The sequence below is a fragment of the Rhinopithecus roxellana genome, chromosome 16 (assembly GCF_007565055.1).
Source record: "Rhinopithecus roxellana isolate Shanxi Qingling chromosome 16, ASM756505v1, whole genome shotgun sequence".
NCBI classification, from domain to species: domain Eukaryota; kingdom Metazoa; phylum Chordata; class Mammalia; order Primates; family Cercopithecidae; genus Rhinopithecus; species Rhinopithecus roxellana.
Genome location: NC_044564.1, coordinates 36,526,815 through 36,540,676, shown reverse-complemented (window position 1 = coordinate 36,540,676; position 13,862 = coordinate 36,526,815). Strand labels below are relative to the sequence as shown.

General features: G+C 54.6%; 1 protein-coding gene across 2 annotated transcripts; it reads left to right on the top strand.

The window, feature by feature from the left end:
* The first annotated feature begins 4,244 nt into the window (after positions 1-4,244).
* On the top strand, positions 4,245-13,472 carry LOC104673739 (NUT family member 2D). 2 transcript variants are annotated; one of them, XM_030920189.1, is made up of 7 exons: positions 4,245-4,448; positions 6,569-7,262; positions 9,218-9,346; positions 10,317-10,456; positions 10,901-11,241; positions 11,717-11,833; positions 13,434-13,472. In XM_030920189.1, exons 1-7 carry the CDS (start codon positions 4,433-4,435, stop codon positions 13,470-13,472), a joined length of 1,476 nt encoding a protein of 491 aa, XP_030776049.1. In that variant the 5' UTR covers positions 4,245-4,432. The 2 variants fall into 2 exon arrangements, with proteins under 2 accessions (XP_030776049.1, XP_010376174.2); XM_010377872.2 differs by lacking the exon at positions 13,434-13,472 and adding an exon at positions 12,167-12,940 and having other exon boundaries at positions 4,288-4,448.
* Positions 13,473-13,862: the final 390 nt, after the last annotated feature.

The window sequence follows — 13,862 nt, the reverse complement described above, 5'->3', positions numbered from 1 at the left end:
CTTCTGCATTGCCTGGAATGTGAGAGGCATGGCAGAGTCACACTTTGGGGTTCCCACTGCCTTGTTAAACCTCCCATCTCACTTCGGGACCAGGCGAGCAAGGCAAACGAGTGCTGCCTGGGCGTCCCGCAGGGCCCCCAGGAGGAACGCTATGAACTCTCCCGCCTTGAGCGCAGCCACAGGCCTGCTCTGAACACAATGTGGGGTCGCCTCGCGGGCACTGGTGACCAGCGGGAACATGACCAGGAGGCGATTACCTTCTAATCACACTTGGCTTTATTTTTAGGTAACACCAAGGAGGACGCCATGAAAGCGAAGGCCGTTGGGTAACCGCCCTTTGCTCTCGCGCCACACGTCTCCCCGCCAAGAACCCCCGGCAACCCCAGCTGGGAGCGGTTAAGGGCCTCTGGCCGCAAGCGGAAACCCCGCCCGCCGGAACCCCGCCCACCTCAAGGCTCGTGCGCAGGCGCACGAGGCAGGCCTAGAGCGGCCTTGGGAGGTCCGTGCAGGAGATGGGGAAATGGAGGGACGTGGCACCTGGAAACTTCCTGGGGCCGGACGAGGCCTCCTTATTGGAACCTCCGTGACCGTGCCTCCGAGAAACCAGCGCATCGAAAACGACCACTCCTAATTTTCTGTAATACAAACCTGCAGTCAGTGCACTTAGGTAACACCCTTGCTGAAAGGTTTACCTTTGGAGGATTTATCCTAAAGCAAAGTATCCTCGAATTGCATGTCTTGCATTGCGTTTGAACTGCATTTATTTCATTCCTGCTAATGCCTTTCAAAAAATAATATGCCCTGTTTTCCTACTCAGTCTGGAGGTTCCATTAAAGAACATTTCTGGCAAAGAATTTTAGACCGGAAAACACACTCCAAAAGATACTTTCTTCTGACTCAATTCCCAGAGTTTTTACTATCGCATTCAAATGATTTCTAGAAATATTTTTGTTATAGCTTTGATCAATTTCTGTCAACAAAGCATCAGATAGTAGGGGAACAATTCCACACTCCCCCACCCCCGACTCTGCAACACAGTGCAGAATTCCAGTTGGCAATAAAAACTAGTAGATAAGCAACTCACTGACTTGAGTTTGTAATAGCTTCAGAAGAAACTTTAATCATCACATCCTTTCTGCTCATTTGCAGGATTCCTATCGTCTATCTCCACGTGATAACACTAAAGAGCCTTCACATCTATACCGCCCCAGGGCCTCAAGTGCGGAGACTGAGAGCTCTGCAGGACACAGCATGGAGCCGCCATTCCTCTACCGTTCCGTGACTGAGTGGAAGAGCATGTGTACTCTGAACAGGGGATCCAAACCCTGAGATGTTCTTTCTCAGCAGTCAGTGCGGCACAGGACTTTCTGTGGGAATGCTAAGAGAGCAGGGGCCAGAGGGCTTTTAGCCACCACCTCCCATGGCCAGTCTTCACAAATTACCTTTGGCTAATTTGATGGTCTCTCCTCTTGGGATCTAAGACTTCAAACATGTGCAGAAGCAAATGCAGAATTGAGACAAGACATTGTTCCACAGTATATTTTTTGTAGCACTGGCTCAGAAAAAGACTCATTGAAATCCTGTATCAAAGCCGTGTGTGAACATCTTGAGAAAGCATGAGCTCACTGACTTGACAAGGGAGGAAGCAACCAAGAATTCTGCCCTTTTTCAGTGCCTGAGTGTGATATTTTGCCTCAACATTCCTCTTAGATGAAGTTGTTGATTGAAAATCATTTAAGTTTTTGCCCCGTGATAAAAGATCAAGTCCTCAGAAAGATCTCCAAAGCGTTTACTGTTTGTTTGGTTTTGTTTTGTTTTGGTAAGTTTACCATGATTTTGCTTGAATTGCTATCTGTTGATCTTCTCAGCTAAGATCGAGGTAGAGTTGCACAGTGGAAGAGGACTGCATGTAAGGAGGCAGCTCTGTCTCAGAGGACAAAAGGCCTGGGAGCACCCAGACAGGCAGTCACTCCTCTCCCAGTGGCCACTGTGGAGGTATTTCATAGAAATGCTTGCTGGACCATTCAGGTTTAGAGTTGGGACAAAACTGAGAACTCATGAGAATATTGGACAGGAGTTAGGAAATGACCTTCTCATGCAGCTGGGGCAAGGAGGGGAGAACCCTGGGATTGAAACTTGCAGTCCACTGCCTGCCCCAGCAGTGTGGCCCCTGTTACGTTTTCCTGCAACTCTGCCTTCTTGAGTGCAAATGTTTTCGAAAGGGGCAAATGCTTCGTAAGTGCCAACAGGGTGTGTTTCAGCGAATGTTCACAGTGTACACCGGTCCGGCTGAAGGCCTCTTCCCTTCCCCAACACCCTCCCATCAGTGCAAAATTACCCTGCCCAGTAGGGAGTGAGGTGTGTGTCTCAGAAGATTTTGTTGCTGTGCTCTGAGTACTCACTCCTCATCTCCTTTTACCAGTTTCCTAACACTCCCCTTGTTCACAACACAGAACGTGAGTGCTCTTTCCTGTCATTTTGATGCTGATAAGCAGACAGTGATTTCAGTGTGAAAATGAGAATGAAGTTTTTTTTTTTTAAAGACAGGCTACAATAATTCCCATGCAGAGAGCCACAAACGATGACACTGGATTCCAAACAGCAAGCATGTATGGAGAAGATGAGGTCAACAGTGAGCTGAGAGAGGCCAGGCAGGGTTCACACATGCGAGGGGATGGGTGGGAATGGGGATGGGACGTTGGTGGATAGCATCCTGGCTGGTCTCAGAATGGACATGGGTTGTGGATTTCTAACTCCTGGAGAAACCAGAGTTCTAGGAATTGTAAGCTGCTTTATGTTAGGAAAGAAAAGACGGTGTTCTGCCCTTCTGTCCCTTACAACTGTGCATACTGCCACTAAACCTGGAAGCTGAGAAGGATATAATGGCTATTCCTGACTTCTTCTCATCAAATCAGCCTGCTATTGTTTTCTGCAATGGTTGTGTTTTGTGGTGAAGCCAAGATTCACACCTGAATCTCCTTACTGCAAGTTCTCACTCTCACAGTGGAGGGTTAACAATAATCACTTCATATGTTGCACTTTTTTGGAAAGAGTTACCAGATAAAGTGCAAGATCCCGGTGAAATGTGAATAACACAGATAAAGGAAAAACAGATTTTTCATAAAAGTATACTCTAAATATCACAGGGATCACAATTATAATAAAAACTAGTTCACTGTTTATCTTGAATTCAAATTCCACTTAGTATTTGTTATTCATACTTGCTAAATCCTGCCACTGTATTCTTTTGCATAGTTGTGATTTTAAGGAATAGTACAATGTCTTATTCTAGGATTTACCTACAGAAATAGAGGAGCCACATTACTAGGATAAACACAGTCATTGTAACTATCAGGAAAGCATTGGAACATATTAATATAGTAATTTTTACCCCCCCAAAACCTGAAAGCATTTTTAGACAGCAAAAATAGCTTCATTATGCTTTTGATTACATAATATATCTCTGGAAAGATGAAAAACAATCAGATAACACCTGTTTCCTCCAGGAAAGCAAATGTGGTGGCCAGGGAAAAAAGATGGGAGGAAGGCTGGTCATTGCCTATTCCACTGTGCACAGTTTGAATTTGGAACCAAGCAAAAGTATTGCTTGGTTAAATTAAAACCATTCAAAAGATAAAAAATAAACATTTAACACCATCACAATATGCTAGGAAACAAAATGAATGGATTTCTGGTCTCGGTACTGTAGGTCGCATAGTCACTCTTTCCTGGACTGAGGCTTCCCAGGAAAGGGGATAGGAAGTAAGGCTGGCCTGCTGGTGTGGACAGAGATTCCAGCAACATACATGACCTGGGGGCACAAGGGTTGCTTCCTAAACAATGATGAGCACACAGCCAACTAATAGCCTGGATCGGCTGAGACCATCCTGAGTTCAAACACCCAGTCCCCTTGCCTTCCTAAGAACTCCTATGTTTCTCAGACTGAAAACGTGTTCTGAATTTTGTTCAGGAAGTGCGGCCCCTGTTGAAATTCATCAAGAGTGGGAAAGAGCCAAAGAGGGAAGGAGCATGGGTTGCTTGGCACAAAAGTATTTCTGTTGATAAAGAATGGAAGTAAAGGGGACATCAGGTAGAATGTTTTGCTGTGAGTCAGAAGGACAATTTAAAGGTTGCCTAAAGAGGTGCACGCCATCTGTGTTGCTGCCGTCCAGTTGGAAGGGAAACTCAGGTTCTTGCCTAATGGCTGGAGCCCTTCACAGAATGTCCCCCATCCTTACCAGCCGCCCACTGCCCCTCCCCCTCTGCAGAATGTCTGGGGTCCTATGTTCTCAACCTATTTACATTCAAATTTTCCCTGCTCCACTGGGACTCAGGAGCATCTGCTGAGCCAGGTCACTCTCTGTGTCCTACCCTTGACTTTTCTCATTGCGGAAACTGCCAGACAGCAGTGGGCAGTGCCCAGCCTGAGGGGATGGCTTCAAATGGAGGTGAACCTGTAGGGATGGGGGCATTATCCGAGTCTGCCATGCCTCAACTCCTTGGGAATTCAAATTTGAACTGCCCCTGGGGACAGCTGATAGGGCTGATGTTGAAGACGGAGGGAGTACTGGATGTCCCCAAGGATATCACACCTGGGGATGGCCATGGCACCCTGAGTTTGTGGTTAGAGAGGACGGCTCCTTAGAGGTGGATCAAGATGCCTGGGGGAATACACCGTGTAGAGGAAAGGATGGAGTGGATGGATTGATCCTTTCTGGAAGGGGACAGGTCACGTCATTGTGTGTTTGTAGGGAGTGGTGGGATCGTGTTGTGCTGGTGGCCCAGGGAGAATGACAGACAAGCCTGAGCCCTGTGCCATGTCTTCAGGCACCTGGGAGGTGCCCTTCCATAGTGTTCAGAGGGATTTGGGCTGGAGTTTTCTAGATCTTAGGGAGGAGTGGGGAGAAGTGGTCTCAGCCAGAAAACTGTTGGGTGGGTTGGCTGTGACAGAGCATGTAATGACAACCTCTGGGTGGGCGAGGCTGGGGGCTACTGTAACTGCCACAGCCCGGAGCCTCTCAGCTCCCATCCCAGAGCTGGCTGCTCCGTCAGTTGAGGTGGCTGTTGGCTTTGATCCAACAGGGGTGGGGACAAATGGGGAAGTTCAGGTAACACATGGCCTGGACTTCCTGAGATGTTCTGAATTGTTCACCCTTTTGTGGAAGCTCAGGTCTTCAGACCCACTTCCTCTTGTCTACTAGCTCATGGCCTGTCCTCTGCACTTTGTGTTACTGTGGAGATGAAGAATTTGCTCCTATTCCATTTATACTACTTCATGAAATGGGGACAGGTGTGGATTCTTGCTGGTTCTCAGTGGAAGGGTCTGGAAAGGCCGGTTTCCTTTTCAGTAGAGGAAGGAGAATAGCGCACAAATAGGAAGATGGTTCTATTATTATTATTATTATTATTATTATTATTATTAAAGTTAGGATATGTATTCTGAATGATGAGGTGCATGTGCTGTATCCTTTATTCCCCCGACTAGAGACTGCATGAGGTTCTAGTGAACAGGGATGAGTTCTAGACAACTTTACCTTACCCGGCCTGTGGCCCAAGAACCCCTGGTTCTTGGTTGGTCACTATGTTCAGTTATTGGGAGCTCAAAGGAGAAGGATCAGAGATGCTCCTTGTCCCACTACCTATTGTAACATGACCAGCAGCTGTGAGAATCCCTGGGCACCTCCCCTGATAACCCTGCTGCTCACCAATTGCTGGCTGAGTTCTAATCGTGTGCAGCTGTTGCTGGCTGTGCGGTGACAGTATCTCAGGGGACTCCACCACTGCCTCTCAGACCTGCTCCCTGGTAACAGAGCTTCCTGAGTGGCAGCTGGGACCACTGAGCACTGAGCAATGGGTGGCCCGAATCTGACCCCCATTTAGCACTTGCTGTGGGGACAGGATAGCAAGTGCCAGGTCCTATGTCAGGACACTGTGCCACAAGTGTCCTGTGCCAGGACAATCACTTGCATGCTGGGCGTGATGAGTTATGGATTATCTTCAGGGTTCCTAGGGTGCTGGCTTGGGAAAGATTTCCATCCAGTGGTTTTCTTTTGTTGTGTTTGAGCTAGGAAAGAAAGAGGTTTACAAGAGCTTCAGGAAAAGGAAGATTGAAGAGAAGATGTGGCCATAATATTTGGAAGCTTCTGGCTTCCTGCCGGCCTTCTCAGTGCCGAGCACTGCCCTGGGGTAGGCCCCTCACCTGTTGCTGAGCATGCTGAGGACCACCAAGCTGCTGAGAGACTCATCCCTGACCCATGGCTTGGGAGATGTCTGTGAGGCTGATGGGGTCTGCCAGGGACACCTGAGGGATACCCTCGGGCAGCGAAGGCTTGGCTGTTGCTTCTTGGGAGACAGGGGTCAGGGAGTCTTGGTGACCGGGGCCAGGCTCTCTAGTGGAGCGACTCTCCCGTGGAGGAACAGAGCATCCAATGCACACTCAGGGACACTTGCAAGTGGCAGAGTTTCCCTGTCACACGCCTTCAGCTGTTGGGGCTCCCCTCGGATTCCCCAGTGACTAGTGAGGACCAGGAGACCCCAGCTCACTCATCTCTTTCCTTTGTCTCCACAGCATACCCAGTGCTGGGAACGGGCGTGACCGTGAACCCTGGTGCCTCCCTTTCTGTGTTCACAGCTCTGCCCTTTACCACACCTGCTCCCGGCCCAGCACACGGGCCACCCCTCGTGACTGCAGCGGTTCCTCCCGGCAGCCCTCTGGTGCTGTCTGCCTTCCCCAGCACACCTCTGGTGGCAGGACAGGATGGCCACGGCCCGAGTGGGGCTGGGGCTTCTAATGTCTTTGTCCAGATGAGGACAGAAGTGGGGCCTGTGAAGCCCCCTCAGGCACAGACCATGGTCCTAACTCAGAACCCCCTTGTCTGGCAGGCTCCAGGCACCCTCTGCGGAGGTGTCATGTGTCCACCTCCCCTACTCCTGGCAGCTGCTCCTGTGGTGCCTGTTATGGCTGCCCAGCTGGTTGGGGGCACCCAGGCCTGTGAGGGAGGCTGGTCCCAGGGCCTTCCTGTTCCACCACCACCACCACCGACCGCCCAGATGGCCCTCATCGTGTCCCAAGCTGGGCCATGGCCACAAGGGGCTCATGGAGAGGGCAGCCTGGCTCCCTCCCAGGCCAAGGCCCCACCAGACGACTCCTGCAATCCCAACAGTGTCTGTAAGAACTTCCAACTCTGGCAGCGCTACAAGCCCCTGGCCCGGAGGCGCCTTCCCCAGAGTCCTGACACCGAAGCGCTTTCCTGCTTCCTCATGTGAGTGTCCTCGGGGCACCAGAGCTCGTCCTGCAGCTCACACGTAAAGAGGCTACTGAATGGACAGGAGGTTACGCTGTTCAGAGGAGCTAGCAGGGCAGTTGTGAGGGTGATGGGTTGCACTATGGGAAGGTACATTTTCAACAACATTAATCTGGCTGTGGCTCAGGACAGACTGTCAGGGGCCTCAACTGCCCGTCACTGTCCCGTGAGTCCAGCCAATCCTTACTTTCAATAATTTTCACAACAATGTTTACAGAAGACCTAGGTCAGAGAGGGTTCCTGGTGTGACATGAACGACGGTTTGGGTTTAGGTCTTTGAGCACACACTCCAGTGCCTCCCCTTGAACCCAGTATTGATGGCCAGGAGCACATCACATGGGGTTGTGGGGAGGAGCTGCAGGGCCCGGTGGGAACCTGGCACATGCTCGCAGTTCTGCCCAGGTCCAGCACAGCGGTGGTGGAGCCTGCACAGGGGGATGGTCTTGGGCCCCGCACTAGGGTTGATGCTGGGCAGGTATTTGCATCTTCGCCCTCAATCCCTCCTAGAAAAAGGGACAATGATGCTTCATTCAGAGGATGGCGAAGAGATGACTCGAGCTCACACATGACATGTATAGCACAGTGCCTGGCACATGCTATGACACATTACATGATAGCAATTATGATTACTGTCCACATTACTATCATTATCAGGACTAGGCCATCTAGGAGAGTGCTCCCCAAAGCCATAGGCTCCAGTGATAGCTCTGAGCGCACCACGAGCCCAGCAGCCCAGGGTCGTGGACTGTGGTGACTGTGAGGCAGCAACGTCAGCATCCGCGAGAGTTTGTGGTTTCGTTCCCAGTCCCTGCCTCTCTCCACCCTGCGGCGCCTCTGTCACCCCGTGTTTCCCACTGATGAGCAAATGGGAGCTTGAGCACATCCACCGTGCAACACACTAACCGTTCCCCTAGGGAAGTCCCCTGCCTGGGGTGTAAGTGGAAGGCGGCCCCATCTTCCTCCCCAACAATCTCACTGCCCCCGCACCCTGGAACTGGTTGCATTCCCCCTTGGAGCGGAGTCCCGGTGCACTGGGGACCCTGATTCTTGGAGTGGAGCTGCCCCAGGCTCACAGGCCTTTGCCATGGCTCCTGTGGGAATGTGGGAAGCTGTACCTGGCTGCTTGCAGTGGGCTTGACACCGCTCTGCTTTGGTTCTGGACGTGTGCTGCTGCTCCTCATGCTTCAGGACCCTGAGGCTACATCCCCAGGGGCTGCCTTGCTCCAGAGTCCCCAGGAAGCTGGTTAAATCTCAGTCCTGGGGCCCAGGAACCTGCACTTTAACCCTGGCTCCCAGGTCATTCGTGTGCACGCTGTCTCAGTCAGCTCAGGCTCGGCTGTAACAAATGCCATAGACTGGGTGCTTTATCAAGACACATTCATGTCTCCCAGTTCCAGAGGCCAGAAATTCCAGATCAAGGCGACAGCAGATTGGGTGTCTGGTCAGGGCCCTCTTCCTGGCTGGGGAGAGCTGCCTTGGCTATGTCCTCTGGTGGCTGAGAGGAAAAGCCCTGGCATCTCCTCCTGCCCTTATCAGGGCTCGGATTCCATGACTGGGACCCATGCTCATGACCTGCTCTAACCATGATTGCCTCCAAATACCTACACGCCAGCGCTGAGGGCTTCAGCACAGGCATGTTGGGGACACATATGTTCCACCCATAGTACTGAGTTCACTTGTCAACATCATAACACTGAGGACTTGAGGGGCAGTCAGAGAGGCCACTCCGTAGCTTGTGTTGATGTTCAATCTTGGGGGTGTGTCCTGGGGCCTGAGGAGCCCACGTGGGGGAGAACAGGACATGAACAGATGGCAGGACAGGTGTGGGGAGGACAGGGGCCAGGTGTTGGGACCAGGTGGGCTCGGGATGAAGGGTGGGCTTATAGACTGGGGCTGACTGCACTGGTTTACAGCCTAGTTCTCCGATCCCTGGCCCAGCGGAAGCCCACCATGACGCTGGAGGAGGGACTGTGGTGGGCCATGCGGGAATGGCAGCGCACGAGCAACTTTGACCGGATGATCTTCTACGAGATGGCGGAAAAGTGAGTCTGGGGTCCTGGGAGCAGGGCCCGCGTGGCAGAGTGAGGCTGAATGACAGAGGCCTGGTGGCCATGGTGGCTTCTCAGCATGGAGCATGAGGAGGGTGTGGACAAACACAGGATGCTCTGGGCCCCTGGCTCCCTCAGAAAGCTGCTCCTGCCACCTAGAGTGCTCTGGGGTCTCTGTCCTGCCCTTTTGGGAAGCACCCCCTGCCTGGCCTGGGCCAACCCCTGCCTTGACACTAGAGGTCATGGCGGGAGCAGCCAGCGTCGCAGCCCAGAGGGGGTCACCTCCAGCTGTGGGGATGGGGAGAAGGGGCGCTAGTGACTGTAGACAGAGTGGGGTGCAGACTCCTCACAGCAGTGGCCAGAAGTCGGTTTTCTGCCATCCCAGCCTGGCCAGGGAGTTTGGGCAGGGGAGACCTGCGCCCGGGACACCATGAGACCCATCTCTGGCCTGACCGCCTTTGCTCCTGGGCAGTGCCCTCCGTGAAGACAGACAGACAGACAGACAGACAGCAGCCTCAGGGGAAAGGGGCCCCGTCCTCCGGGCTCAGCTTTTGCTTCCTCCCAACCAGGGGTCTCCCGGGCCTCGTGACCCTGGGTTATCTCTCAGGGACCCGCAGTCCCAGCCTCAGGACTCCTGCATCATCCCTGGCACCGTCTGCCATCAACCCACCCTGGGCAGCTGAGACCTGGAGGAGGAGCCCCCCGGGACCCTCCTGGGCCTCGTGGCCCTGACTTGAGTCAGGAAGCCCCTTTGATGCCATGGGCTCTGCAGGGGCTGGGTGAGGGAGGGTGAGCCCAGAACTCTGGGAGCAGCTCCCTCCTGGGACTGAGGGATGAGACCCATTGAGGGCCCAGACAGCCCACCCGAGGCCTTGCCTTCCATCCCTGCCCTCGGCCGCTGCCTGGTCCTGGGGACAGGGGGCCTGGACCCTCTCCGCACAGCCTGGGCCTCCTTCACCCCCAGGTTCCTGGAGTTCGAGGCTGAGGAGGAGATGCAGATGCAGAAAGCACAGTGGATGAAGGGGACCCAGAGCCTGCCTCCTCCAGCCCCGCCGAGGCTTGAACCTCAAGGACCCCCGGCCCCTGAGGTGGTCAAGCAGCCAGGTACAGCTTCCCACATTCCCACAGGAGCCACGGCAAAGGCCAAAGGGGCCAAGGGAGGCCACTGTCCTCACACCCAATGCTTCCCTTCAAGAGGGGGGTTTGCTCCCCAACAGGACAGCTTCTGGGAGCATATGCTGGGTATTGACCAGGTCAAGTTTCCTAGCTACTCTCTCCCCTCGCCCATCCAAAACTCCACATATGCTCTGCCCAGGAAGCAGGGATGAGCGGGGAGAGTACATGGCATATTGGTGGCTCCAAACTTCCTCCCAAGCAATGCTGTCTCCGATGTGCCCCTCCTGTGTGTCTCCTCCGGGGGCGCTGTGGTTCAGGTGGTCCTGACCCAGCTGCGACCCACTTCACATCCCCAAACCCTGCCCTCCCCTGTGTGGTGCAGGCAGGAGGAGCCGCCCTCACCACACCCGGCCTCCTCCTTCTCTGCCTCAGTGTACCTTCCCAGCAAGGCCGGCCCCAAGGCCCTGACTGCCTCCCTGCCACCACCCAGGCCCCAGAGGCCAGTGGAGACCAAGGCCCGCCTGCCACCACCCAGGCCCCAGAGGCCAGCAGAGACCAAGGTCCCCGAGGAGATCCCCCCAGAAGTGGTGCAGGAGTATGTGGACATCATGGAGGAGCTATTGGGGCCTCCCCTCGGGGCCACGGGGGAACCTGAGAAACAGCGGGAAGAGGGCGAAGTGGAGCAGCCACAGGAAGAGGATTGGACGCCCCCAGACCCGGGCCTCCTAAGCTACATTGACAAGCTGTGTTCCCAGAAAGACTTCGTCACCAAGGTGGGCTGGCCTGGAGTGCTGGGGTCTGCAGGATTCCGGGGGGTGGTACTCCCAGGTCCTTGGAATTAAGCTCTGTTCCTTAGCTATTCAGCAGCGTGTGTATTTCCATGGATTTGAGTGTCTGTGTATGTGATTGTGTGTGTCTGTGTGTTGTTGTGTGTTTGTGTCTGTGATTTGTTACTGTGTGTCTTTGTGGGTGTGAGTGTGGAGTGTGTAGGTTACCTGTGTCTGCGTCTTTTCCTGTGTCCCATGTGGGTCTGTTTGTGTGTCTGTGTGTGCTTTGTGTGTCTCTGTCTGTATGTGTGTATGCTACCAGGTCTGTGGTCTGTGTGTGTAGCTGGTGGTTGCCATGATATGAGACAGCCCCAGGAAGGTGGGTATGGGGTGTTCCCGCTTTCTGCATCTCCTCTAGGTGTCCTTGCCTCCAGGTTACTCCCTGCGCAGGAAACTCACACCTTCTTCCTTCTGTTCCCAGGTGGAGGCTGTCATTCACCCCCGATTCCTGGAGGAATTGCTTTCCCCAGATCCACAGATGGATTTCTTGGCCCTAAGCCAGGAGCTGGAGCAGGAGGAGGGACTCACCCTTGCCCAGGTGAGCAGGAGGGGCACGAGGGACCCAGCACACAAGGCCCACCTGAATGTCTAACCCCACCCTGCTGGGGATGCTTGGCTTCTTGAGGAGCCACTCCGGGGTGGGAAGATGCAGGTTCAGAGGGAGTGGGATGGAGAGGAACCAGGGAGAGGAGTCAGGATGCAAGCTGCAGTGAGGCCCAAGGGGATACCCAGCAGAGCCACACCCTCTCTCTCTGACATAAAGCCCAGCTGCCTCAGGCTTCCCTGCCTCCCACCCAAGTGCCCTGGTCACTACCCTGGGCCCTGCTCACACCTGGGGCAGCACCAGTAGGTGCCCCGTTTCCTCCCACAGCTGGTGGAGAAGCGCCTCCTACCTTTGAAGGAGAAACAGCATGCGAGGGCAGCCCCTAGTCATGGCGTGGCCCGGTTGGACTCAAGTCCTTCTAAGTTTGCAGCTGGTCAAGGAACAGAGAGAGACATCCCTGACCCCCAACAAGGGGTTGGCATGGAAACCTGCCCACCCCAGACGGCTGCCCGGGACCCTCAGGGACAAGGCAGAGCACGCACCGGCATGGCCAGGTCCAAAGACCCAGCGGTGCCTTTGGGATGTCAGGATTTCCCCGGGCTGAGGGCTGCTCGGTCAACCTCTCCTCCCCAGGACCACAGACCCACCTGCCCTGGCCTGGGGATCAAGGACGCCTTGGATCTCCCTGGAGGGTCTCCTGTCAGGGAGTCACACGGACTGGTTCAGGGGTCAAGTGAGGAGGAGGAGCTCCCCAGCCTGGCCTTCCTCTTGGGTTCCCAGCACAAGTTCCTGCCCTGGAGGCTACCCCAGAGCCCTGTCCCTGCCTTGGGCCTTCTCAGCCCAGAAAAGTGGGGACCCCAGGGAGCTCTTCAGTCCCAATCTGCTCAGAGAAGAGGCCTCAGCCTAGCCACGAAGTCCAAGAAGCGACCTCTCTTCAGAAGCCCATCCCCTGCTAAAAAGACATCCCACCCAGGGCCTGGGCTCAGGGTCTCTGGGGAGCAATCCCTGGCTTGGGGGCTGGGTGGCCCCTCACAGTCTCAAAAGAGAAAGGGTGACCCCTTGGTCTCCAGGAAGAAGAAGAAGCAGCATTGTAGCCAATAGGGGCTTCCGGGCAGGTTCTCTGGTGCCAGTCCCCAAGGGTCTGGCATCCGATGCCCCAAAGCAGTCAAAAGCTTCTTCCTCCCCCATGCTGATCTTGCTGGGCCTTAGCTTTGGAGGATAGGGGAGGGAGGGGAGGGGAGGGAGAGGGTGGCTGAATGGGGAGGGCAGGGAGGGAGGGGAAGGGAGGGAGAGCGTGGCTGGATGGGGAGGGCAAGGAGGGAGGGGAGGGGAGGGAGAGGGTGGCTGAACGGGGAGGGCAGGAGGGGAGGGCCTGGGGGGAAGGGGCTGGGGGGTGGGAAGCAGTGCCTTGGGGGCCTTGTGTGTAAATGTGAATAAATGTAGTTGTGTTGGAAAATGCTGTCAGGGCTGCTGCCTCTCTCCTCGGGGCTGTGCTGCTCCGTGGAGGGTATCTGTGAGGGAGGGCAGAGGAACTGGGAGATGCCAGGCACTGGGAACCCACAGGGGCTGGCCCCACTTTTTCCCCCTGGTGTAGGGAGCCCCTTCAGTTGCACCAGGGACTGACAGATGCTGAGGAAGCCCTGATCCCTCCCACCACCCAGTCACAAGGCCCCGCCTGCTTTAGGGAGTCTTCTCAGGGCCTCCCATCATTATCAGTATCCCTGGAAAATCCTGGGATTAGAGAGAGCTGGCTGGCTTTTTTTCTGCTCGGTGGGATCTGAAGAGAAGGCAGCCGCCTGCAACATGGACATGGGGAGAGGCAGCTGCTCCTGCTTAACCCTCATCAGGAAGAGCGCGGGCACTGGGCTGAGCGGAGACGTTGAGGTGACCGTCCACATGGGTGTGTTTTGGATACGACGGTGGGTGGGGAGCGGGGGAAGTCCCTCTGCCTGTTTCTGGGCAGGAGAGAGTCTTATCCAACTAGCTGAAGCAGATGCTCCTTGCTGTGGCCACAGGGACTGGC